Source organism: Manacus candei, unplaced genomic scaffold, assembly GCF_025592945.1.
Source record: "Manacus candei isolate 608988 ecotype Guabito, Panama unplaced genomic scaffold, ASM2559294v1 h1tg000153l, whole genome shotgun sequence".
Classification (NCBI taxonomy): Eukaryota; Metazoa; Chordata; class Aves; order Passeriformes; family Pipridae; genus Manacus; species Manacus candei.
In genome coordinates this window covers 2,184,768-2,210,828 of record NW_026138201.1, presented here as the reverse complement: position 1 = coordinate 2,210,828, position 26,061 = coordinate 2,184,768, and the positions used below count along the sequence as shown (strand labels likewise).

Sequence of the window (26,061 nt, the reverse complement as noted above, 5' to 3'; positions counted from 1 at the left end):
AATATTTTACTAGTTTCTAGAGAAAATAAGAGGCAGATCTGGCATTGACTTTGACCTCCACTGTCGTTCTTGCTGCTGCTGCCAGACTTCCCTGTCCATTCTTTCATGTCCATGGCACAGGGCTCCCTTTCCACTTATTTTGTTCTCTGTCTTCTGCTGTCATTAGATTACAACTTGGGATGAACACCAGAATATTTGTATGGTCCAGCTTCCCTTCATCTCATCTCCCTCTCAAGCCTGAGATACATTCCCTGCTCCTGCTTTTGCTCCATGTTTTTGTGTGTAGCATTGATTCTTACCTCTTAATTTTCTGTTCTGTCATGCCCTATTAGGTCTGTGCCCCTCTGGTCTGTCTCTGTTTCATCTTTTCAGATCAACTTGCCCTTCAGCGAGTTCAGATTTTATCTTTCTGCTTTACATAAAATTTCCTGTGCCTGTCTGATGGAAAATTTATCTTACATTAACACCATTAACTTCCCTGGACCTTATGATTACACCAAGCACATGCTCAAGTGTTGTGCTAATAGAGGCACGTTGGCTTGCTGAGTCATCCCCTGAAATATGTTCTCTCCTTTTTTCTGACTCTATGTGGGCACACAGGAAGGCCTGGACCATCTCAGATGACACAGCTCATGGTCCTGGTACTTTGTCTGCCCTTCACTCACCCACTTTCATATTTTTTGCTCTTCTGACCCTTAAATCCCTCTGCTTGATTTCGTTTCCATTCGTTCTTTTTGGTAATTAGTTGTTTCCTCTCATGTTTTGTTTCTGCTAAACCCCCTCTCCCCTTCTCAGGGAGGGACTTGAGGTTTTACCAGGGCCAGGTTTAACTCTGTGGAAGAGATGAAATGCTGGTGATAACTGGATATGCTTATTTTCTCAGCTTTCTCTGGCAGGCACTCCAAGGGCTCCTGCAGCCACAGCATTACTTTGTATTAAATACATAGGGTTTTAATTTCTTAGTTCTTAAATTGCCTTTTGGATCTGTGCAGATTTTGGTGCAGACACAGAGTTCCACAGTGTGACAGGGATGGTGGGGTGGACTGTGCTTATTTTGAACCTGCCACCTGCTCATTTCATTTGGTATTTCCTAATACTGGAAGAGGGAAGTGATTTTCATCTTCGTTCTGCTTAAGAATTTATAGGCTCATCCCATATCTGCCCTTAAGATATTTTTAAGGCTGAAGACTGTTCAGAAGTCCTTAAATGCCTTTGGTCACCTGTGTCACTCTTTGTACCTCTTAGAAGGTACAAAGAAATGATCCTTTAGAATCCTTTTAGAAATGATGAGACCAGACCTGCACATGATCTGAGAACACCACAGATTTATTCCCCGGCAAATGAGATTTCCTAGCTCTCTTTTCCTTTCTGGTGTTGTGGATTATTCTGTTTTCATTTCTAACTGTGTGACTGAACAATGAGATGGCATTGTCATAAAATTTCCTAATACAATTCTATCAACTCTTTCCTGTATGGTAATACCTTGCTCAGAACCCATCACTGTATCTACAGTTGGTGTGTTTTTTCCAGCACTTGAATTACTCTGCATAAATTTATGTTCAGTCTCATCTGTCCTCTTATTGCCCAGTCATGCAATATCATGAAGTGAGATTTCTATTTTGCTAAACTTTTTTAGGATAACTTAGAAAATTAAGGGAAGAGGGGCAGAATAGTCAGTTTTCAAAGCCTGTGAACGTTGCCAACTCGGTCATTTCCCTCCCTTTTTTTTTCTTAATTGACCTTTCTCCTCTTTTCATACTTCATATTTTCCTTTTTTTTTTTTTTTTTTAATCTAGTTTGTTCTCTTACTGTATTTTTGAATTTGAAAATCCAGTTTTGGAGAATCAGGAAAAAATGAAGTACAAAATCTGTATTATGGAAGGACTGAACAGAAGGCCACGAAGCCAGGGAAACTTGCTAATGACATTACAAGGATGACCTTGAACATATGCTGATTTTCCAACATGCCCAGGAGATTTTAACAGATAACACTTTGAACAGCCAAAAAGGATTTGGGGGAATTGTTTCTAAATGCATTGACCTGTTAAAACTGGTCCAGAGGAGGGTCAAGAAAATGATCAGAGGGCTGGAGCATCTCTTCCAGATGACATCATAAGATATATCAGGCTCACTATGCACAGCAGCTTCTCTTTCTCCTCAGCTTTTTCATGATTTTAGTTTTGGTTATTTATTCCCTACCTGCACATAAATCAAATGTGTTGCAGGACTAACACAAAACCACGTGTCCTGCCTTAGTGCACTCATCAAATAACGACTCCAAAACTGTCTCTGCTTTTTAATCTCCAGTGTTGTTGGCACTGGAAATTGCCTGCTTGGCTGAGTTGCTCATGTAATTCCCTTTGCTCCAGCCTGGAATATCATTTCCAAGTTGTGCATGCTCCAGGACCCACTTTCACTTGGAGCATGTGGGTCACTTTCCTGGAAATTTAACTAAATAACTGATCTATGCTATAAGTTGCAACACATAATTCCATACTTTCTCTGAGAAGTCTCTTCTGTGCATGGATTGGAAAGATTACTTAAACTAACACATTTTACAATATATATTATTTCAGTGTGTTTGCTTGAGATTTTCCAGTGTCAAAGACAGACTTCCTGTTTGAAATTCAAGTTCAAGCTAAATTGGGATTAAAAAAAAAAAAAACCATAAACAGAAGGTGGCTTTGAGTTGTGCTGGAAAACAATAATTAGCTCTTCAGAGTATTTTCATGAGAATGTTGTTCTTATGTGCTTATTGTACACACACACACACACACACACACACACACACAAAAAAAAAAAAAAGATTACATTATTTGACATGCCCTTTAGGAATTGACCTGGGCGGATTCAGCTCAAAGGATAATATTTTTATTTCAGACTAAAAAAATACTTTAGAGTGAAGAGAGGAACTAGCACTACTAAAATTACCTGTTTCTAGTATTAGATTGTATTAGATCTAATCCTCTAGCATTAAATTCTGCAGACAGAATCAGCTAATGTTGGTCAATAAACATCATCCCTACTTTTAAGTTCTTGATAAAAGATCTTCAGAAAAGCCTGTGGTCAGAAGGTTTAGCTTTACTTCTGCTTTATTGCTCAGCTTTGCAAAATGAGGTAGTTGTTTTTCTTCCTATCTTAACAGGTATTTTATATTTTTAGGTCCAATAATAGTCACATTTAAAACAGATTAAAATCATGTTGAAGATGAAAAAAAATCAGCTTCAGAGCAGCAAAAGGAATTAAAATTTACAAATTGTAGTCGTGCCATTTTGACCATCAGTAATTACACTATTTTTATGTTAATGTAGAAACCCCTTGAAAGAAGTATTTAAGCACTAATTATCTATTTACAAAAGAATGGCTTTGGAAATGCAGTGAAAAACATTGAGCTGTGTAGGGATTTAGAACAGATGTCATTTTTAAAAGACTGGGCATACTAAAAAAAAAAAAGAAAAAGTTGGGGTTTATTGGATTTCTTCAGTGTAAGATGGCTTGGATCCATTTGTCCACCTAAGGCTCAGACAGTACAGCAGGGCACAGGAAAGTGCTGTGCAACACACCCTTCCAGTATTTCTCCAGTTTTGGGGAGTTACTCTGTCCTGAAAACTTCACAATATTAAGTTGGCTGCTGTGAGTCTCAGGAATGTTTAAGTTACATCCCTGTATCGGGAAGATGATCCAGACCAACTGTTTTCCACATCCTGGTGGTGAGAAGCTGTAGAAGTGGTAGGTGCTGAAGCGTTTGTTCTTCATTTCCTCCTTCCAAACACAGGTTTGCTTTTGGGGGATTTCTTGCCTTTTGTACCAATCCTGAGGTGGCTTCTTTCCATGAACGGAGTGGAAGGTAGCCAAACTTCAGGATTCTGAGTCTCTGGTTTCATGAACACTGAGCTGTCTGACCCCTCCAGTGAGTAAAACCCCCAGTGTTAGTCCAGACTAGCAGATAATCTGGCTTTAGGAAGGCAGCATGGCCCGGGAGTGCAGAGAACAACCATGGAACAGAAAGGTCTGGAATGGGATTCTGTGAACTGCCACTGCCTCTGGCAGAGAGGTTTGAAAGAGCCTGAGGAAGACAGGCAACCAAATTCTAGTTAGTCATCTTCAGGTTTGACAGCCTCTTTATTGTTCTTCCCCTTGTAAAATTGTGGAGATGATGCTTGATCCACCTACCACGTGGATTTGTTGGAGGATTAATTATTCTCAGTGCAGCACTTTGAACATCTCTCGTGGAGCACTGTACACAAACATTAAACCTTGTTATTAGTGCTGTGACATGACACACAGCTCTTTGTAGTCTTCCCTTCCACAAGGTGACAACTTGGGAGATGCTGAGAGCACCTTCGTGGGATCTGAAGATCTGCACAGGAATCTCTATCAGTGTGCACAAGGATCCATGTAGGAAGTGTAAAACATTTTTTAATTGCTACTTTTTAACTCAGTTCTCTGTCTCCTTTGCTTTCCTGGTCCCTAGATAGAAGTTGTAATCAGAACTAGAATATTTTAAAGGCTGTGGTGGAAATTTATCTCCTCAGAAAAATATGTTATTTAAGACTGTAGCTATCCCAGAAAGTAAAAAGAAAAGAAAAAACCAGCTGGTGGAAATGGACCCTGTGACTTGGTGGTTTTCAAGCCATCAAGTGCCACAACCTAAGGGGACACAGCAAAGGAAGGTTCAGTTGCAGTTGTGCAGTTTTGGAGGTGTTTGTTACTGACCATTGTGGGACAGAAGGTACAGAGCTACACAACCTTTTGTCTTGACTCACTGCAACTGCTCCAATGGCCTAGTTTGCTGCTTGCATTGGGTTGGTTCTGCACAATTACAGGATAATTTAATAAGCCAGGTAGAAAGGAAGCCACTTTTCCCCTAGAAATGATTTTGACCAGTCATTACAGGTGTGTGGGTGTGTATAAAACACAGTGTATCAACGAGCCTAGGTATGAGTATTATCGGGCATTTTTTAGTTTGATTTGCCTTTGTCTGTTTTAAGAAATCCTGTTTTCCAAATGAGAGCAGCACTGTGTGTGTTTGCTGGTTTAGTGTTTGGTGTAATTACTGGCTTCTTCAGTGCAAGAAAGGCTGGAGGTAGCAGGTTACAGATGACTTGGGGGGGAGTGTTCATTTACAGTATTATTCCAGATTACACACCGTACAAAAAGTATGTTAATGTGAATTTCCCAGACATCAGCCCCAGTGTTGAAACACAGAACTGTCAAAAAGATGCTAAAAAGCAATCTGAGACAGTTAATGCAGCCTTTCCACTATATCACTCACTGCTGCATTCTAAGAGGCTGGAATGAGAGGGAAGAAGCATTAAGTGGGCACTTACATGATTGTCAGTGCTTTTAATGAATACTAAAAATTCTGCTCAGTACCAGGAGAGAAGCAAAGCACACATCTGCCTGTGCAAGTTTGCATTTATCCTGGCAGAGTTGGAAGCTGATAACAATTGCAGGCTGCAGAGGAGGTTTGCTGGTTGATAAAGATGCTGCACCTCTCAGTACAAGAGGAGCGGAGACACCTCGAATTTGCTCTTGAGTTATTTGCAGCGTTGATCTCTCGTTTACTGGCTCACTGATAGAGCAGGAGGAACCTCAAGCACTCAGAATTCTGCTTTGAACAAACCCAGAGGCAGAGAAACAGCAAACAGAGGCGGGTTGTTGAGCCCTTCGCGTTGTGCAGCTCGTTGTTCAAGTTATGGCTCCCCAGCGCTTCAAGTTATTCTGGAAAAAAAAATTATGTTCGCCATAAAAAGGACCTACTGTAGTTTAGGAGTTAAAAATGGCCGCAATCATTTTGTAATTGGTGCATAAACACCCAAAAATTAGATGTTCAGTTGATTTTCTTAATTAGCAATCTACGGTAATGAAAGGAATAAACAAAGATGTTACTAGCTAAACAATATATATAGAGATATATATTCTTATACATGTTATGTTACCAGCACTCCTATCAGATTCTTAGACTGAGCAAATGAAGGCTAAGAAACTTTCTGAGGAGGGCTTGTAGTTAAGCTTGTAAGATGATAATACCATCTGGCTATATATAAGGTAATTATAAGCTAAATATGATATCCCAGGCTTTTTGATAATAAAATAACCTCAAATACTAAGGAATTCTATCGATGCAGGAAATTCAGGGAGGAATTTTTTGTGTGATGATTTGTCTTCTAAAGCATTGTACTTCTACAAGTTGTTGTTTTTTTTCCCATAAGAAAAAGGTATCTTTTGCTAAAACTGCTAAATTAAGGGGAAGATGTGTGTCCAGTGTTTTATTGCATAAAAAGGGAGATTACAAAATGGGAAGGAGAGGGGAAAATGAGGCAGGAAAGATAAAGGACCATGTAGCAGAGAAGGAAAAGAATGGGGAAAATCCCTGATCCCATGTTAAGATAGAGACTGAAAGAATGATGGTGTCTTGGAGCCCCATCCCAAATTGGCAGAAGGTAAAAGTTGGATGTGGCCTGAAAAAGGAACCTCTGAAACCCAGCACTGAATTTGAGCCAGTGTGTTCCTGACAGGATTTTAATTTATAACCATTTCTTTTGATTCCAAATTCCAAATAGGATGAAGTGGCTAGAGGTTGATTATGGAGGAAAATAAGTTTAGTTTCTTTCTAGTTAAACATTATGAGAGGAAAAAAAAAAAACAACAAACAACCAAACCCTTACTCTAGAATAAAAAGTGAAATTTTGCTTAGCAATGAAATTTTTATTCACCCAAAAATATTTTAAACTGACATTTTGCTTCATTTTGTTTCCTTGGTAATGTCAGAATCACTACATGAATTTCCAAATATATCCCATTCCATCCAAGTGGTATTTTAATAATTTTAATACGGAAAAACGTATAGGTAAAACTTTTCCAGCCAATTCTAGTTGTAGTTTGTGTCCAGACTACAGGCATATTTTAGCAGAATCTTCTCAGGCGCCAAGAACAGGAGGATCCCTGGTCTTTGGGCAAAAACACTTAATCTTGTTTTGGCTGGTCAAAAGAAGAGATCAGGAAAAAAAAATGCAACATCCCCCCAAATTAATAATTTTTCCTTTTTTTTTTTTTTTTGTTTGAAATCACATCTTTGACTCCCATAGCATATGTTCTTGCAAGTGTTTCTTGGCACTCCTGAAGGGCAGATCTGTTCCTTATGTGCTCGCTGCCTTAATTTTTCTGGGGAATTAGTTTTGTCCTGGATATGTGTGCAGAATTCCTGTGACAGCCATAAATTTTCTGTAATGTCATTGTCTACACAGAGCTTCTGTATTAGCAAGTTTTGCTACCTGCCCACCAGCAAAGCCATATGTTGGCATCAAATGTTAATTGGCTATCAGTTGGGTGTTTAGTCCTTCTCATCTGCTAAATGAGTGTGAGGAACTTGCACCAAACTTAATGGAATGTGCTCTCCACTCCTGGGAAAGTGCCACAGATTTGTTCCATTAGAATCACAACACAAAATGAGTTTTTAATTTCTGTTGCCATTGCAAGCTCTTTAAAATTCTTGTTTGTTTTCCAGTGTAGATTAAAAATAGTCTAGAACCAATCAGGATGGAGGGGAATTGAGTCCAGCCTCCGCTTCAAAGCAGGGCCAGTTAGAGAGGAGGCTGCTCAGAACCTTGTCCAGTTCAATTTTGAGTGTCTTCAAGGGTGGACACCTCCCAGCTGCTCTGGGCACTTCTTCTACTCTTTCACCATCCTCATTCTTTCCTTGTACCATGTTCCCACTTGTGTTTGTCACCATTTTTGCACCTCTGAGAAGAGCTTGGCCTTCTCTTTCTCCTGGGCCCGGGCAGGTGCAGACAGAGCAGGGTCTGCCCTCCACCTTCTCCAGGCTGAGCAGACTCAGATCTCGGCCTCTCCCCATATCCCACATTCCCCAGCCATCCTGACACTTCTCTGCTGGACTTGCCTCTGTTTGCAGCAGGTTTTTTTTCCCTGAAAGACTCCCACACTCCAGAGGGGGTCAAAACCCACAAAAACACACTGCAGAGTCTTCTTGGATGGAGCTACTCCATCCTAAGCACAGGTGGGGGAATAAACCGATCAACCTGGAAGTGTTTGAATAATCTGAGATCAGGATTGGCCTAAAAAAAATGGAGAAGTGGTTGTTCTAAATTATGAACTTGTGTACAAACATTGCCATACAGCAGCTATTAGGCCATGTGCTCTTGGGCATGTCTTGGTTGTAACCAAGGACCAAGGCAAGGCTACAAATTGTGCAGTAGTCTGTGCCTGGGGATGGAAAAGTAGGGATTTGGGTTGGAAGGGCATAATGGAATGAGAAAATACAGAGAAATTAATAATGCATGAAAAGGGAAAGTAAGAAGTTGCAGGTCAGAAGCAGGAAGGAGTTGCTGCTTTAAGGTAGTTTTAAGGTAGGTGTTGATCAGGTAGTGCTGATGTTTGGTGGATCTTACTCCTGTGAAAGGCACTTGGAACATTCATTTCTCAGGACTGTGCTGACCTACCAGACTAGATTGTGGTGTTGGTCCCCTGGGGACTGTGCTTTACTGCAAAGAGATGTTCAGCACTCTGGAGTGAACACTGGTGAGTGTGGATCACACAGGAAGCAGGGAAGGTGGGAAATATGATAACTGAGGGTCTTCATCTGCAGCTGCTTTTACACATGATAGTTCATGAGAGCAGTGCCCAGCCAAGAACAAGGTTTCAAAGATTTATACTAAGGCTGACTTTGTGCTTCGACAGCACTCGGAGTGAAAAGCAAAGCATGTTCTAAAGTCTCCTAAGGAAAAAGGTTTGAACAAAATATCTTTTTTTTTAAAATAATTTTTTTATTTAAATAATATTTAAAGGGTGAAGAGGAAGAGTTGAGGGGACAAAGAGAGGGAATTAGTTTTACCATGGCCTGGTGTGGGATGAAAGAAGAAAAAAAACAGCTAACTGAGCTGCAAACTCATCAAAAACCACAGTTGTTAATTGAAAAGCTGACAGACCTGTAACTACAGCAGCACTTCTGGCCGCCACTATAATAAATGTAACTGTACATTTAGAGTAATTTGCTAATTTGCCTAAGTAACACCCACAGACAGCAACATGACATAAATACATTAGTGGAAGCAACAACTATAACCAGCTCACACAGGTTCTTGGCTGCTAGATGGATGGATCAGATGAGCTGGAAAAGACTTACAAAACAGAACAGAAATGGAATTGTTAGCAATATTGTGGGTTTCTTTCTTTTCCTGTTTCCCAAGAATTCTTTTAGGCCTGTAGATGCCCATGCATATGACAGCATGTAAACAGCATTTTTCACTTGTGTGTGTATGTGTGCACACACCTGGGAAACTTGTGGGGGTGGAGGACACATCTGCAAAAGGCTGTTTGAGAAGCAAAAAGGTAAATGATTGAATCTTCAATATTTAAATAAATACATGAAAAGAGTTTCTGTTAAGTATTCTGAAGACACATATGTCTTGGGTCCATAGGAAAGACTGGAATCTGTACACTCAGTTTTCCTAATACAGGTGTTACAAGTGTCTGAAACTTGTACTTAAGAATTACCCTCATCTTTTCATCTGGCAAAGTTCAACACTGTGTCTTCTGTTCCCTTAACTCTGAATCACACTGTTGCATTTTATTCTGAAGTCCTATCATATCAACTTTTGCCACTGCTAAAGATTTCTATGTTATCAGCAAGACACTTTTAGAATTAAAAAACCCACGAGATTGCTGCTGTGCAAGGCGGGTTTGATTTTCAATAAAATACTTCTTTTCTGGTCCCAATCTCCTCTTCTGACTGTCCTGAAGTTCACAGTGCACAAACAAAGCTGATGAATGCAGCTTTACACAGTTTCTGTCTTTGTTTCCTCTCAGATGTACTTAAAGGTTTCTGTTGAGCTTTTTGAGGCAGCTGATGCCGACTCCCAGGGGCAGAATCCAGGGAATAACCGAAGGCAGAGTCGGGTGGAAAGTTTCTGTTTCGGTGCTGCTCTCAGGAAGAACCCACGTGTGTGGGCATATGTGTCCCTGCCTTCCTCAGGAGGCTGTGCTAAGGTTCTTCACTAAATACGGGTTGTAAAATATTCTCGAACATGAGTCACTTTAAATTATAGTCCGCAGATCCGAGGAAGTCACTGAGAAAATGGAGCAGGGGAAAAACACGGGATAGAGGCAGACTGGGAGATCTCTCTGTGGGATGTGGGGTTTTGACAGCTGAACCAAATCCCTGCCTTCCTTGAAGGCTTGATATTAATGTCAGGGCAAAGAGGGCAGCAGACCCCTCTGGCTGACCCGAGCTGTGAGGGTGTTAGAGCTCCCAGCACGAGCTGACAAAGACCTGAGCTCGGGGAGAAGGGAGCTGACATGATTTTCCGAAGCTGATCTTCTTTGAACCCTAATTTCTGTCAAAGAGTTATCATCACTGTCACAGTAAATGATACTTGCAGCACAAATGGCAATTAACTAGAAGTAAATAGTAGAGCAGAAGTCTGCAGACTGGTTTTTAAGGTTGATGAGTTGAAAGTAATTTCAACACATTAATGCTAAGCGTGCTAAATCACAGTGTGCCATGGAAGAGGCAGTAATGTCATTTACCTGGAATCACCAGGAATTACAATAACGTGGAGGAGGGACATGCTCTATCGTTTCAAGTATGTGAGAATATTACAGGAATCAATAACAGTTTGTCTGTCTGTTTTCTTCCATCAAATCTTCCATAAAACAAGTAACGTGTTTGTTTTTCGCTGTTTTAGGTAGCCTGCCCTATGAATACAAGATTGTGATAGCAGGAAATCATGAATTGACCTTTGACCAGGAATTCATGGCTGACTTAATCAAGCAGGACTTTTACTATTTCCCCTCTGTTTCTAAGCTGAAGCCAGAGAGCTATGAAAATGTACAGTCTCTCCTAACAAACTGCATCTATCTTCAAGACTCTGAAGTGACGGTGAGGGGATTCAGAATATATGGCTCCCCTTGGTAAGCAGGTTTTTAAGCATACCTAAAAATACTGTTGTTGATTGCTGTCACATCAGGCCATTTTGTGTGCATCAGCTGTGTTTGGGTTGCTGTGTTAGGAAGAAAAGTAACACTCAGTTTGATAAAGTTTGTGTCATTTTCTCCTAATGAATCATTCCTGTGACAAAATAATGTACTTTACTGGGGGTATGTTTAACCAAATAATGATGGGGAAAAGACAAGTGTGCTCTTCAAACTCTCAGCCAGGAGCATAGTCCATGTAGGGGGCTTTTGTGTCAGCAAGTATGTTTTCTATCCTTGGTGAGTTTATCTAATTACAGGTTGATTTTTATTGCTAGGGTACATCCTTTTAGCAATTTCTATCCTACAGATAATGTTGAATAGATAATTTGCAGGTGATAGATAATTTACAGGTAATATTTATGGTTAATTTACAGACAATATTTAAGGTTTATTAGTGTATACAGTAGTCATTTAACTTATTTCAGCACTTGTGAAGGCCTTTTTTAAAAAAAAATCCCTCAGAATCTTTCCTTTATAGAGTAATAGCTTTCTCCAAGGTATAGCTGAGTTTCTAAAGTCAAAAAATCAGTGTATTTCATGGATTTTGCTCTACTGCACAGTGGACACTTAGAGCTCCTTGACAGTATCAGACACTTGGATTTTGGCTTCCTAACTTCCACCTTGGACCTTGTATGTGCTACTTCTATGTCTCTTCCTGATGATACATTACTCTGTGTTATTTCTGCTAACAGGACTGTAAATTAGGTCTTTTTTGAGCATTTGGTATACGTTTAAAATAAGTCAAACTGCATTTTAAAAGGCAGGTTTTGAAGGGAATCTGTTATTCTTCCTTTTAAAATCACATCAGGCTGAAATGTAGCAAACAAGTTGTCAAACCTGATGCATGTACCCCAATGTGAAGTTTCAGTGTGAATAAACTGTGAAATCTCTTGGATATATATTTTTTTTTTTAATGAAAATTGGCGTTTTCCCATTTGGTTGCTCGAGATGGGTGTTAATTTTCTCTAAGCTTATTATTCTACATGAAATAGTTTCCCTCTTAAGTGCACCCTTCTCTCTCTCCCTCTCAGATCTCCAGATCCTTTTGGTTCTTCTTTTCAACCTCCCCACCTGCTGTGCTGTAGTTCATCTTCCTCTTGCATCTCCCGTGTATGCAGTCAGCGTGCACTTTACTTCATTTTCCAAATTATTTGGGAAGATATTAGATGGTATCAGTCCCAATATTAACTTCTGAGAAATGCCACTTGGCATCTCTTCCCATTTTGATGTTCAACTCTAAATAGTGTAATTATGCTCTGTTTACAATATGTCTGGCAACTTCATATCTTCATTGCAGTGTTCATAACCAAGGCACCATATTTCCAGTGTCAGGAATAATTTTCCAGGCACTAAAGTACCAAAAGTCTTATTAAAAGTCTAGAGAAATTAAATTAAAGCAAAACACTATCTATAAAGCAGCACTAAGTAGAGGCTAAAGGGAGCCATTTGAACTTTCTGTGTATGATTAGATCTGCAAAAATCTGTTGAGGAAACTCTTGTCCACCCACTAACCCATAAATAATGTTTCTGCAAAATCAGATCTGCCACGTTCCCTTTGTGCACAAATTCTGTCACGCTGCACAAGTTGTCTGAGCTATCTGGCATGACCTGTTCTTCAAGGAAAAAAAAAGATTGCTTTCCTTTCCATCTTTTATGCAACTTCAGGTTATATCTCAACTTCCACACTACATGTTTCACAGTGTTGCTAACTCATCTCCCACCCCCTTATGGTCCTGGAAGATGAGTGTTGCGAGGTCTTTTGAAGATATTTGCTTACTCCATATGGGAGAAAAAGTCTTGATGAAAGTCTTCCAACCAAACTGGGAGATTTTGTTGCTTGCTGTAAGGCAGTGCTGAATGAAGTTGCCATGCCAGCTGGTGACATGTCCAGTGGAAACATCAACACTGACAATAATAGCAGTAAAAAGTGGCTTGTCATTAATCCATCAGAGCAGCAGATGCAGAAGTAGCAAAGTCCCATCAGCCAACCCACCAGCCAGAAAACTTGGGAAGAGAAGCAGCTCTTTTGTGTGGGCTAGACTAGCTGTCTGCTAGATTTCAGGCTGTAGTACACATCTGTGCCTGCTGATCACTACTGTTCTTCAGCAGCTCTTTCTGTCCCTGGGCTTCATTCACCCTAAAAAGAGAGCTTTGTCACAGCCTCTCTGGGAAATCACTTTCTTTCTACACCCTGATAATGTAAGCTCTAAAAAACCACAGAAATTTGCTGAACTTTCCGTGGTGATTCTTTTTTTGCCCTCTCATCATAAAACCAGTCCTCTAGAAAGTGCTTATGGGCGTAGTGAAGACTTCAAAATTTAGATTTAAGATCTCAGAACTCAAAGCTAAATTTCAAGCAGTTGCCTGTCTAGTGTCCTACAGTAATTTTCCTGCCTTGGAAAAAATACACATCTAGCTTTTTGAGTGGTTTTGTTTAATTGAAGAACTCCAGATTACAGTTTAGGTGTGCTGTCCACACATGACATTTAGAAGGTGAGCTATCTGGAACCTAAAAGAGTGGGGCCCCAAATCCTTCCTTTCCATTTCTGGTTACAGTGCTGACCTTCATCCTTTTTATAATTAATCAGTGTTACTTCATCCTTTTTATAAATAATTAGAAACTTGAGATGCATAAAATAGGTTAATCAATAGTTGCAAAGGACTTTGAGAACACTGGAGTAGAGTCTGAGTGAGGGCCAGCCAGCACTAACTTACTGTCTTTTGCCTGTAGCCATCTGCATTTTTATATATAACCTATAACACAAACACAAACACACACATATATTTATAACCTATATACACGTTAGATTGTACTAATGTACTAAAATGTTCATGTTTTAGTTGCAGATTAAACCATGAGAGCTCTACTGGTTTGTATAACATGTCAGTCTCTAAGGTCTTTTAAATATGTACCGTTTGTGTGTGGTTAAATATTTTTAATAGCACTTGGGTATTTTGTCCTCTGTTATTATCTAAAACTCAGTGGTTGTTTTTAATTGCGCAGAAGAAATGGGACACTCTTTTGTCTCAGACACCAGTTCTCTGACTCTCCTGGGCTTCAAAGGCAAGATTTCAAGTGCCAGATCGAGCCTCTACTCACTCACAAAAATTTAACAGTCTTAAATGTTAATTATGCACGTCTTGTCATTGAGCAGTCATTTTGAAATGCAAGTTTGCAATGCACTAAAGCAGCTACTTAGGAATTAGTATTTGCTACAGTGGTATCTTGGACCACAAATGATCAGTATAGATGATAAGGAAAAGAAGTAGAATAACTTAGAAGGTTGGAAGGGACCACAGTGGGTCATCTGGTCCAACCTTCCTGGAGGATCCTCTCCCTGACCTGCTGGGAATGCTCTTCCTAATGCATTCCCTTTTAGTGTAGCCCTGTTGGGTCTTTTCCAATCAGGACACCCTGATTTTTGTATTTTTCTTTAGCAGGAAGATGCACTCTTGTTTCATCCCAGCAAAACCCAGCCCATATTCACAGACCTAGAACAAATCTTGTGTAGAAATTAGCTGTAGTTGCTGTGAATGTGAAACAGAAGACTTTAGTTCCTCAGGAGCACTTATTGTAAAATGGAAAAGCAGCTGGTTGGGAAGTACTTTTAAACACCCTTGTTTGTTCTGAACTGCTGTGAGAAAAGTCAAGCAGATAGAATAGCCAATATAATTATGTATATTAATTCAATATAGTGTTATTTTGGCTGCTAAGCCTTCCCAAAGACGAAGCCATTTTCCAGAGGGGTTTCATTTATTTTTCAGTAAGAGAAAAAAATGGTAACATAAGAAGTACAAATAAAGCAAGCAGAAATACCAGAGAGGTGGCAGAGGATCCATCCTTTAGGGGTTTCTCCTATCTCTGTGATGTCATCATTCATGAAACCATCTTAGTACATGATTAGTGAGTATTTCAGTCATAGATTTTCAGCCTTCTGTTGTAGTTCATAACCCCACAACGTGTTTTTATCTTGCAGGTAAGAGTTTTAGTGTTAGCTGCAGCTGGATTGGAGGCAGACTGCACCATCCACTTTTGTTTCTGCATTGCTAGAGATTTTAATTGCACAATTACACACTGTTTTTGCACGAAAAACTCCTGATGCAATCAGTGCACAAGATCTGCTGTGCTTACTGAATGAGTCAAGGGTATATTATTCCTTTTACAGCCAATATTCAGAATTGCCATGTGAAAATAAACGCCTAGAAAGGTGCATGTGCTTTTCTGTATCAACATGAGAACACATTTCTGAGGTTCATACTCGGGTGTGGGATCCTGAGTGTTGCCACCTCTGCTGTAAAAGGCTCCAGTAATTCACTCTGCCTTGCCATGTGGTTTTTCCCCATTGGGTTTTTTACAGCTCAGTGAGTAATTTGTCTCTCTGTTCACCTGTTTTGTGCAGTAACTAATGGTAAGACCTAAACACTAATGAACTGCCCCTGATCAATAATCAGAAGCTCTTTGGCAGAACTTATAGTGGCTGTTCCTCCAATGTCTGATGTTGCACCCCCGCCTCAGATTTATGGAAAAGTTGTGCATTTGCTCTGATCTTGGGAAAAATGGCAAGAATTCCAGGGGCATTTTCTATTAGGAGGTGGATTGTTGTGCATTAGTGACTGGATAAGACACATTTTACTTGACAGAGCAAGAGAAATACGAGTGGCAGTAGCCACTGAATTTCCACAATCCTTCTAAGAACTGTACACAACTGCAGGAGAAACTTTGGTCCTCCTGCTTCCAAACAGCCATACAAGGGGGCTGGAGAGCATTTTATCTTCTCCAGCACTTTTCTTCATTTTCCACCATGTGTGAAAGGAAAGGACAGTCAAAGCCCTCTTGCAAACATGTGACAATTTCATTATTCTAAATGACATATTGGCCTGGCTAGCTTAAAGAAGCCTTTTAGGATGAGATTGTCTCCAGACTCATTACCCAGATGGTGGATTTTTACTTGGCTTTGATTATCTGGAGGGCTCTATCCCTGGGAAACAGAACCCCTCATTTTTCTTTTCGCAGAATTAGGATTTTTTTTCCTAGTGTCTATGTATTCTCATTTCCTCCTTCATTCTTTTGTTAAAGGCCTTCTGGAGCTCCAGAAAGTTTCATTTCCCAGTCAGGCAAGATGGCAGAGCAAATATTAATATCAGGCCAGAGTGGCATTTGTGACCATTTTCCCTGCAGTGACAGGTGCCTGGGCTGGACTCTGGGGTTTTTGGAGCTTCTCTCCTTATTTTTGTCCCACACAGACTCCAGGCCACCCATTCCCAAGGTCTCCATTTCAGCCCCTTCCACCTCCATCTTCTCAAGAACAGCTGTAATAGCCTCTTTCATTCCTCACTGAACTCAGTTTCCATCAGTAAAATAATGTAGCAAAGATTTATAGGTTCATTCCACGAGAGGGACACGCTTTGCTTTTGCCAGTGATGAATCGCTTCGTGTTTATTTTCCCAGACCTGGTAGAAATCTTTACAGTCATTGAGGTGAACATCAATTAAAATGAAACTGTATTAAAATAAAATATCGATTTGATTTAATTTAATATAATATACCTCCTAAGTTGGGAGCTGGAGTGTTATACTTGTTCTACTGTGGGTTTCACTCCCTGTAAAATTCACACAAAACAAGAACTTCTGCCTCAAAGTGACCACTCTGATCCTTTTTTTAATACCCCCTTTCAGATCTGCAAAAAAAACCCTATTCAGTGACTTGCACATGACTAAAATACATAGAGACTCAAAGTTTGTGTTACTGGACAAAACCGTATTAGAAGTTTTTCTAAGTAAAATACCTGATCCTCTTATGTTCTCTTCTTTCTGCACCCTCACTCTGTCAGAAGATAAAAACACAAATAACCAAGGTGCATTTGCTTCTGTACAGTTGTCTGAGGCAATTAAATACCCCTCTGAAATTCTTGCAAACTTCAGATACAGCAGATTTTAGAGCAGGTGACTTGTTTTGATATCTGGCTCTGTCGGTGCTACAGTTTTTTATGGACAGATGCAGAAATCCTGGATGTGGATGTGTTGGAGAATGCTTGGGTTTGGTTGCTCATAAATGTGTTTTAAAAGTGGTGGGTGTTGCCTGATTGTTAAAGTTGGGAACTATTTGGAGCTTTTTTAATTAGTGGCTTTAAGGCAGGCAATAGAAGTGAGTAAATGACCACCTAAATTAGGTAGACTGAGGTGTTCCTTGAAGAAAATGAAAGTCATGAGTGGGAATAATAGACTCCTCATTATTTGGAATTGAGGCATCTCGAGTTGCAGACATTTTTGAGGGAAATTTGGCATCTGAACCTGCCTGATGTGGCTGCATTACTAGGGTTAGAAAGCTGAGGGTGTTTTATTTCAGGCATTCAAAGGTAGGTGAGTTGTGACAGATGTGTAAGAAATGGCAGCATGTTTAGAAGAGAGAAAGCCAAGCTCATCATCCAGTAAAAATATATTAATTATCAGCCTGAGGCACATAGATACTGGTTTAATTGTATTGTAACGGAGTGCTGGAGTGGTGTTTTTATTTCCTCTTTCATACTTACAGGAAACCATTTTCCCTTTTGGAAGTGCTGCTTCTAAAAACACTTAAAAACCACAATGCACTGTAGTTTAGTTTGCAGCATATGGAAGATCATAAGCATGGCTTTTCCTGCAAAATGATTTTGATCTATTAAGTTCAGCTGTTCAGGGAAAGTGGTGGGGAGAGCTGAATGATGCTGAACTCCTGAAGTGTGAAAGGTTTTCCAGTGGCAGAAAGTGAGATTTAAGGGTGCATCATTCTGGCTCTTTAACATCAGGAACAGATCACTGGATCATTTTCCTCCCTTTTTTTTTTTTTTTTTTTTCTAAAATTGGTGCATTTGATGTAATAAATTTGTCTGGGAAAGTGTTTTGTTTTTTTTTTTTTTTGCATGACTTGGGAATATAGGAAGTGTGAATCTCATTCAGCAGATATTGGGTATACAGGTGCTGTTGCTTTTGTGAGCAATCATGCTGAATCCAGGAGAGGCCTCTTTAATGAATGTTTCCATACAAATTAAGTGACTGCAATGAATTGGCAAGAGTCATTAACATTGCTTTAAAAATGTGCATGGAACAACATAAAAATATCTCAACTCCAGGTGAGTTTTCTGTACCATGTTGAAAGAATATAGTTGTTATTAACTAAATAAACTAAACTGTTATTAACTATTATAAACTAAATAATTCTCCATGTGAATGGAGAATGTAGATTGAACTACACCTATTGTAGTCCACAAATATCATCCCAGTCAAACCAAGGCAATAAATCCTACTTATTAGCCACTCCTGAGAAATTTGATTTTACCATTTCCCAGGGGAATTTTTTTAAAGTCACAGCAATTTAGAATATCCTTTTTTTTTTTTTCTTTTCCTGTTAACGAACGTTCCAGAAACTGTTTTCTCTCAGATAAAATTTCTTCCAAACATTGCCTGGGGCTGAAGAGTCTGGAACAGCTCAGTCCTAGAGGAGTCACAATAGAGGAAAATCAGTAAATTAGACACCTCCTGGTTACTTCTGCGTGTGAGGGATCTGGATCAGTTCTCTAACACATTTCACAGTGACCTCTTGCAGGGGGAGCTGAAGCAGTAAATGAATCCAGAAGTGCTTTGCATCCACTTTGCAGTTGTGTTCCTCCACTATGTCCTAGGAATACCTGTACAGACCACAAATTATGTTGATTTCAGTGCAACATTTTGGGCCAGTCCAGTTTCTTGCAACATTCTGTGCCTTTACGTTTCTGTATGTGGGATTTGCATTTCTTTGCTTTGCAATGTTTCTCACTTTAGATAAATTCGAGAGCAGTTGAAAAATGCATTGCTTTAGTTTAATTAGCTTGCTAGGAAGAAAGTTCCTTTCTTGGGCAGTAATTATTAGTTGTGTCTTATTAAAGGGAAGTAGTTCACATTCAGTTACTTAGCAGAAATAATTGAATCCTCTGATCCAGTAAACTAGCTCACTTTGGATTCGGCTGGTTTTTAATTTAAGACCTATGGAAGAGGAGACCTGTAATCTCACTACAGGGAATTGGCTTCACTTTCCTGCAGTTCATAAACCACAAGAGTGAAATTGCAATCCCCCCCAGCAGTTTTCTCTTTATTTTTCGCGTTTGCTGGAAAGTTTAATTTTCTGAGACAGAGCCGATTTTAAAGTTTCAAGTGCTTTTTTTTGTTGTTGTTTTGGTGCTCTTTCCCCTCCCCACCTTTTTTTTTTCTTTCCCCCTTGAACAAAAGGACTCCCAGCTCTATCTGTAGTCTGGTGTGTAGTCTCAGACAGCGGCAATTTCGGGATGTTTCAAAGATGTAAACACAGTTGGGCACTTCCATGAGCCCTCTGGCGACATTCCAAGAGAAACACAAATAGCTGGCTGGTTTGGAGCGGATCTGCACCGAGCTCATTCTCAGCTGGAGTAACTTGGCAGGGCTCCACCAGCTTTTGAGCCGTTTACACCTGGTGAGAATCAGCCTCTCTGCTTCACAGCAGCTTGAATGTCTGCATTTTACCCCGGGTTTTTACACAGCTACTACATCAAGAAGGGGATGGTGGCTTTACATTGTGCTCCACTTGAAAAACTGTAAATAGAGCCACCATCACAGGAACTCGCTGCAACACAGCTGCCTGAGCTCCTTCTCTTTTCCCTGACCAGATCTTAAGAGGAAAAAGTAATTTACCACTTGTTGGGAAACTGTTTAACATCAGAACACTTCCTTTGGAACTGCTGTTCATAAATTATTTTATTCGATAAATTAGCATTGTTTAAAAGGAATTAAAATGAGGATTTTCTTCACTGCTAGGAAAGTAAATTGGAGCCAATCATTGAGTTTTTTAGGTTGGAAAAGGCTTCTAAGATCCCTGTGCTCGTCTTTCAGCTCAGGGGGCTGAGGACAACTGGTCTGACTGTTTAGCACTGAGGCAAAGAAGTCATTGAGTACCTCAGCCTTTTCCCCCTTCCTTGTTCTCATCCAGTAAAGGATGGAGATCCTCCTTGGCCATCCTTTTGTTGCTGATGTATTTATAGAAACATTTTTTATTGTCTTTCAAAGCAGTAGTTAGAATAAGTTCTACCTGGGCTTGGGCCCTTCTAATTTTTTCCCTGCACAACCTCACAACATCCTTGTGGTCCTGAGGGGCTTCTTCCAAAGGCTGTAAACTCCCCTTTTTTCCTGAGCCCAGACAAAGCTTTCCCAATATTACAATTGTATGTGTCAAACATTTCTAATGATGTAATTTACATCAGATAAGTACATTTTTTTTTAAGGTATCTCAGATTCCTGGCTAGCTGAGGGAGCATCCAGGGTTAAACCTGTACCTTTTTGATCTAGAAAGCTGTATGGAAGCAGCTGGTTTCCACCACTGTGGACTGAATTTAGGACTGCAGGAAAGCATGAATTTGGAACTTTGCTTGGATTTTGTTCACTTCAGGTAGAAGTGTCAGCGTGTGCTTTTTCAAACAAGAAGTAAGTTTGTCTGTTGCTAAATTGAAAACATTAAAAATAATACACTTCATGCATATATGCACACGTGTCGTATTAATTTATTACTCTTGGAAGCATTTTCATGCTTGTTTAACTCAAAATGGCTAGGAATTTGCTAAGTAAAAAAAAAAAAAAAAGGTAAAATAATAAAAAAGAAGGAAAATTGGAAAAGAACAGGCAGCCAGTTAGTCCATATGGCCTAATTACTCCTGGTATTTGGAGAAAAGAATGTAAACCTGCTAAGTTACTAAACTGAGAAGTGGCTACTGTGAGGGCCTTTTTTATTGATTCTCAGTGCACCTATTACATATCCTATATTTTAGTCATGTTTCATCTAGGAGAGTCCCTCCTTGTGAAAAAAAAAGACCCCACAAGTGTAGCATCTCCATTCCAAGGGATATTCCATCTCCTCAGGCAGCAAACCTCTTGTTCTTAGAGGACTCCAGGAAACACTGGAGTGGGAAGTGTGGGAGAACATTCTTTTTTCTTTAGCTGCCTGGTCATCTGACAGTGAATAACCACAAAGATGTCCTGCATAGATGGGCTTCAGATTATTTTTCCTTACATGTTGGCCCATTCAAGGCAAGTTTTACATTTGAAATGAGACTGAAAGTCTGTGCAGTTCTACATCTGTACCCTCAGCACTGAATCTTTTGAGTGATTATTCCAAATTAGCTTTTACCTTTCTTTGTTTTGGTTATTTTATTATTTTTTTAAAAAAATCAGATGGGATATTATGATGTGCCTTCCAGCAGAATGAGATAAACTATTTACATTTGGTGTTGGTGTGTTTTAAATTCAGTCTTTCATTAAATTTTCTCCTTACCTGGTACCTTCTTGTTTTCTTGTTACGAAGATAAAGGAGATTTCATTTCATTTTTCATTGTTTTATAACAGATTAATGTTTAGAAATATTGGTTCCTATTAGTCACAGCTCATTCTTTCTTCTTTCCAGTCAGAGATGTATGAAATCCTTTCCTAAACAAAAGAGGAATGATTTCATCAACTCAAATTGCAAAAGAAATAATTAATGACAAAAGGACCATACTCTTGATTTTTATCCTCCCTTCCTTTTGTGAAAACAATAATTTAATTTGATTCAGAGTTTCAAGAGTGACAACCTTGGATGCAAAGCAAGTAAGGCATAAACTCAGCAGACTTCCCTCCCCATGGAAGGAATGTTGCCTGTGATGGCCAGGAGAGTGATAGAGGATCTGAGTTTAATGGAATGAGATGAGTTGGCATTTATTAGTTATAAGGCCTTAGACTTCATTAAAAAAGAACTGGTTCCAATGTTATGAATGAGTGAATTTAAGTTTCTTTGTATTCTTTTTGTACACTGCTTTCATACTTGGTCTCTAAAATCACACCACCCTTGTCTCTCTCACATGGAAGTTAATCTTAATATAAATCTCCTCATGCTCCTCAAAACCTCTGAAACCTGTTTTCCTTTAGGCCTCAGTTGTGCCGTTGGCTCACATGCCAAGATGTTGAATAATATTTCAAAGCCCATAAGCAAACAATGCCCTCCTAATTATTCTTAGCACCTGTGACCTGAGAGCTGCTTTTGTTCCTGCCTGCTTTGGATGGTCCTCTTGTGCCAGGAAGAAAAGACAGAAAGATGAGTGTTATTTCACAACTACTTTAGATGTTGAAATGACCAATAACCCACTGAAAAAAAAGGGGGAAAAAAAGGTTTTGTGAATCCTTACTTGGAGAGAAAGTAGAGGAAAAAAGCAACTCAGTAAACTAGTTAGTTACTTACTGAGGAAAGGCTAAAAAGGCAAAAATGAGTAAATTCAGCTAAATTCACATGATAGGGAATGTAAAATATGAACACCTGAAGAATGTGAACAGCAGGCAGATAAGGAAGGTATATATTGTATATAGGGCTGTATACCCATGTTCACAGGAGTGTAGCTAGTTCTAACAGTAAGAAGAATGTAGGAAACTGTAGAAATTAGGATGTACAGTGATCTGCACATTGTGGCTTAATCCTGCATTTTTTGCTACTAATCAAGGTAATGGAGAATCAAATTTCAGTCTCTCGTTGCTTGTAATAGAAAAATCCATGTACGTTGATAGTTCCCCCCATCAAGTATCCTTTTTGTGTGTGTGTGTCTCTGCTGAGCAGATTGAGGTGCTTTGAGAATGGAAAACCTTCAGTTTTCAGGTAAATGACAGGTGAGATCTGTGTGGTGCATCACCCTTTATGGCAGATCACATGTGAAACCAAGTTATGTCCCATTTAAATGACAAAAGAATTCTTGGACTGCGTGTTGGCTCTTTCCAGTAGTAGCTGAATAAAAGAAAAAAAAGAACCTAATAAGTAATTAAAGTGGTAATATGTTTGACCATTATTTTTTTAGTGTGACTTTTTTCTGTTACTATTGTAACAGAAGTGATCCTTTCAAAGACAACTAAAGTGCTAATGATAGCTAAGAAGGTCATTTCTAGGAGGTTAAGCTGGTTTAATTAGAATTTATGAGAAGGTTACTAGAAGAGTGCAGAGAGATGTTAAGGGGTTAACCTATAAGAGATTACATTGTAGTCAGTGTTCTGTTAAAGTTTGAATTAATTTTTCCCATGGGTTTTTCACATTCTAATTTTCAACTAAATGAGACATCTGTTTCAGAAAAGGAAAATTTGCTATGGTTGTCATAGCAACTATCATTCTGTAAGAAAATTATTCCAATGGTTACTTTAGAACAGAAAGATAGAAATTCAGTACATAAAGCAACATCCGATTGCTCCCACAAACTCGGATAATTCAGCCCTTTTTGTGTGGTAGATTATTTTACCTGAAAAAACTTGTTCATATGTTTTTAACATAAGGTTAATTGTGCTGTAAACAAATTCACTTCTGATGTATTTCCCTCCAGAGTCTTATATGTAGACAAGCATTATTCTTATAAAAATAATAATACTATTGAATTTCAGTAGTGTGTGGAGACACTCAAGCTGTTTGCTTTAAGAATGTAAGACCTAAATCAAAGTACATTTCTACAGGAGTGCTTCACTTCAGAGGTGAGAGACATTAATGATGTATGTCTTAAATTGCCAAATAAATTTTCTTGGTGGTTTGTTTTTCTTTTTTTTTGAAAACAGCGGATTTTTCTCTTATAGAACATACATGACAGTGTTTTCTTTGTTAAATGTAAGATACTATTGAAACATAAATTATGAAAATATTTTACTTTTCCTGAGTAAGCACTAAGCGGGAATGCAGAAATTCAGTGCTTGACATGAAGAATTTAACTTTGCTCTCAGGTTCCATCAGAAATGGAAATTCTAGACCAAGTTGTCTTCGTGTGATATCCAGGTCACAGACTTGTTAGTGGGTATTAGAGAAGATTGGGGTTTTTTTTTTCCCTACTCAGAAACTTTGATGGCTGTTTCGCAATAAATTTTCAGAAGAAGGGACTTGGGGATTTATAAAATCCCTGCGTGCTTATAAAGATGGTTTTGCTTTGGGGGCACTGAAGTGTGTGATTTGTCTTTCTTCTCTCAGCTGTGAAGCATGCCAGCATCCTCCGCTCAATCCTTTCTTGGACTTGGGGTGTATTTTTTTGCCAGAAATATTCCAGACATTTCTTTCCCATCTCGTGATTGTCACAAAAAGACAGCATAATGGCAAATCACACAAGTTGTAACATCTCCCCCTCACAAAAGAACAGCTCCAGCATGAATAACTTACCAGCCCCGCGCTCGGCTGCAGGCACCACAAAGGGAGCGAGGGAGGGAGGCACGGGGGAAAGTGCTGCTTGTCTTAATAAGCACATCATGCCTATTCATAAGGGGAAATGGGCTTTTCACAGAGTGGCCCCGTGGCGTGGCCCTGGTGGAGGAAGCAGAGCCTCCCCCAGCTGTGGCTGCCATTCGTGGTCGGTCGGCTTTCAGCGGGGTTGAGCTGACTCGTGGCGAGACCTGTGTGACAGTCGTGGTGGTTTCTCTTTAGAAATGCTTCCTTGTGTTCTTCAAATAATTATTCTGGGGGGGTTTGACCTTTTCTTCTTGGGAAAAGTCTGTCTTTTCCCTCGTTTTGTTTCTCGGGGCTGGTTCTGCTGGGGGACGATCCTGTCACAGAGTCACAGACTATTCTAAGTTGGAAAGGACCCACAAGGGGGGTCCAACTCTTAAGTGACTGGCCCACACAGGGATTGAACCCACCACCTTGGCATTATTAGCACCCTTCTCTTACCAATTTATCTAATCTACCTAATCTAACCTATCTGATCTCTCCTCATCTAATAAATCTACCCATGCCCAGCAGCACCAGGGCGAGCAATGGGTGGGAGCAGGGACGTGTATCCACTGTCAGTGGCTTTAAAAACATAATTTACTGTGCTGACACTCCTTTGGCCTCCTGTTTGCCCTTGCAAATATTTTCTGTCCGTGAGATTTTGCTCCTGGAAAACGTGCTCTGGGCCTAGAGACGATTTGCCAAACAGTGGAGTGTTTTCATCTGGGTGAAGAAAGATCCTTGGCGTGTAAGGTGTGGAATGCAATCCCAAGGCAGGAGAGGGTGGAGAGTTTAGAGAAAACCTGACTACTGTGTATTTTTATAAAGCCTCCCACTTCTGTAATACCCAAGCACCCCACAAACTTCAGTTTATTTATTCCCAGGGCATTCCTGTGTGACAGAAATATTCCTGTCCTGTCAGTGGTGAGCTGGGTGTACAGAGGGGCTGTTCAAGCTCCACAGGCCAGGGTTTGGCTCTGTGTGACAGTGTCACTGCAGAGTGAGCCAGGTACTGGAATCCCAGGATTGTTTAGGTCGGAAAAGACCTTTAAGAGAACTGAGCCATAAACCTAACATTGGTAAACCATGTCCCCAAGTGCCACATCTACACAGCTTTTAAATAACTCCAGGGATGGTACCTCAGCCACTGCCTGTTCCAGGGCTTGACCCATCAGTGAAGAATTTTTCCCTAATACCCAATCTAAACCTCCCCTGACACAACTTGAGGCCGTTTCCTCTTGTCCTGTCTATTGTTATCTGGGAGAAGAGGCTGATACCCACCTGGTTACAACCTCTCAGGAAATTTTAGAGGGATAAGGTCTCCCCTGAGCCTCCTGTCCAGACCAGCCAGCAGCAGGAAGGTGAGAAGTCACGTGCCTGTGAGCCAGGTGCTGTTCCTCCTCTGAGGAAAGGCTGCCAGGAGCTGAACAGGTAACCAGAAAAGTGGGATTTTGTAGCCCTGATGTGTCTTTTTCTTAGGCAGGTGCCTTGGTCTGAGCAGCATGACTCAGAACAAGATTTCTGCTTCACTGCTAGTGCTGTTAACATCTCTTCTTCACACACCTTCTTCACCTCCCTCCCTCCTCACAGCTTCTGGAGGCTGGGATATATTTCTGGTCCCAGTGGCAGATGTACAAGGTTTCACTTTTTTTTTTTTTCCTTGGACAGCTCTTTCTCCAGACCTTGGTTATCCAGGGCATGTGATGAAGAGCTAGATGAGCTGTGGACACAAAAAGCCTTTCAGTCATCAGTAGTTGAGGCTCTTTTTGTCTGTGGAAGAAAAGCAGCCTGTTCATTGTTCTTCAAATATTGGCATGGCCAGAAGATATCTGTCAAAAGAT

The 26,061-nt window shown here is 39.9% G+C and overlaps 1 protein-coding gene across 6 annotated transcripts in view; it reads left to right on the top strand.

Annotated features, from left to right (window-relative positions):
• Nucleotides 1-26,061, top strand: part of MPPED1 (metallophosphoesterase domain containing 1) — a 61,082-nt gene that overhangs the window by 21,642 nt on the left and 13,379 nt on the right. For all 6 annotated transcript variants that reach the window (XM_051772483.1, XM_051772478.1, XM_051772480.1 and 3 more), the window contains exon 4: nt 10,711-10,932. In XM_051772483.1, coding sequence (XP_051628443.1) covers nt 10,711-10,932 — 222 coding nt within the window. The remainder of the gene's footprint in view (nt 1-10,710; nt 10,933-26,061) is intronic.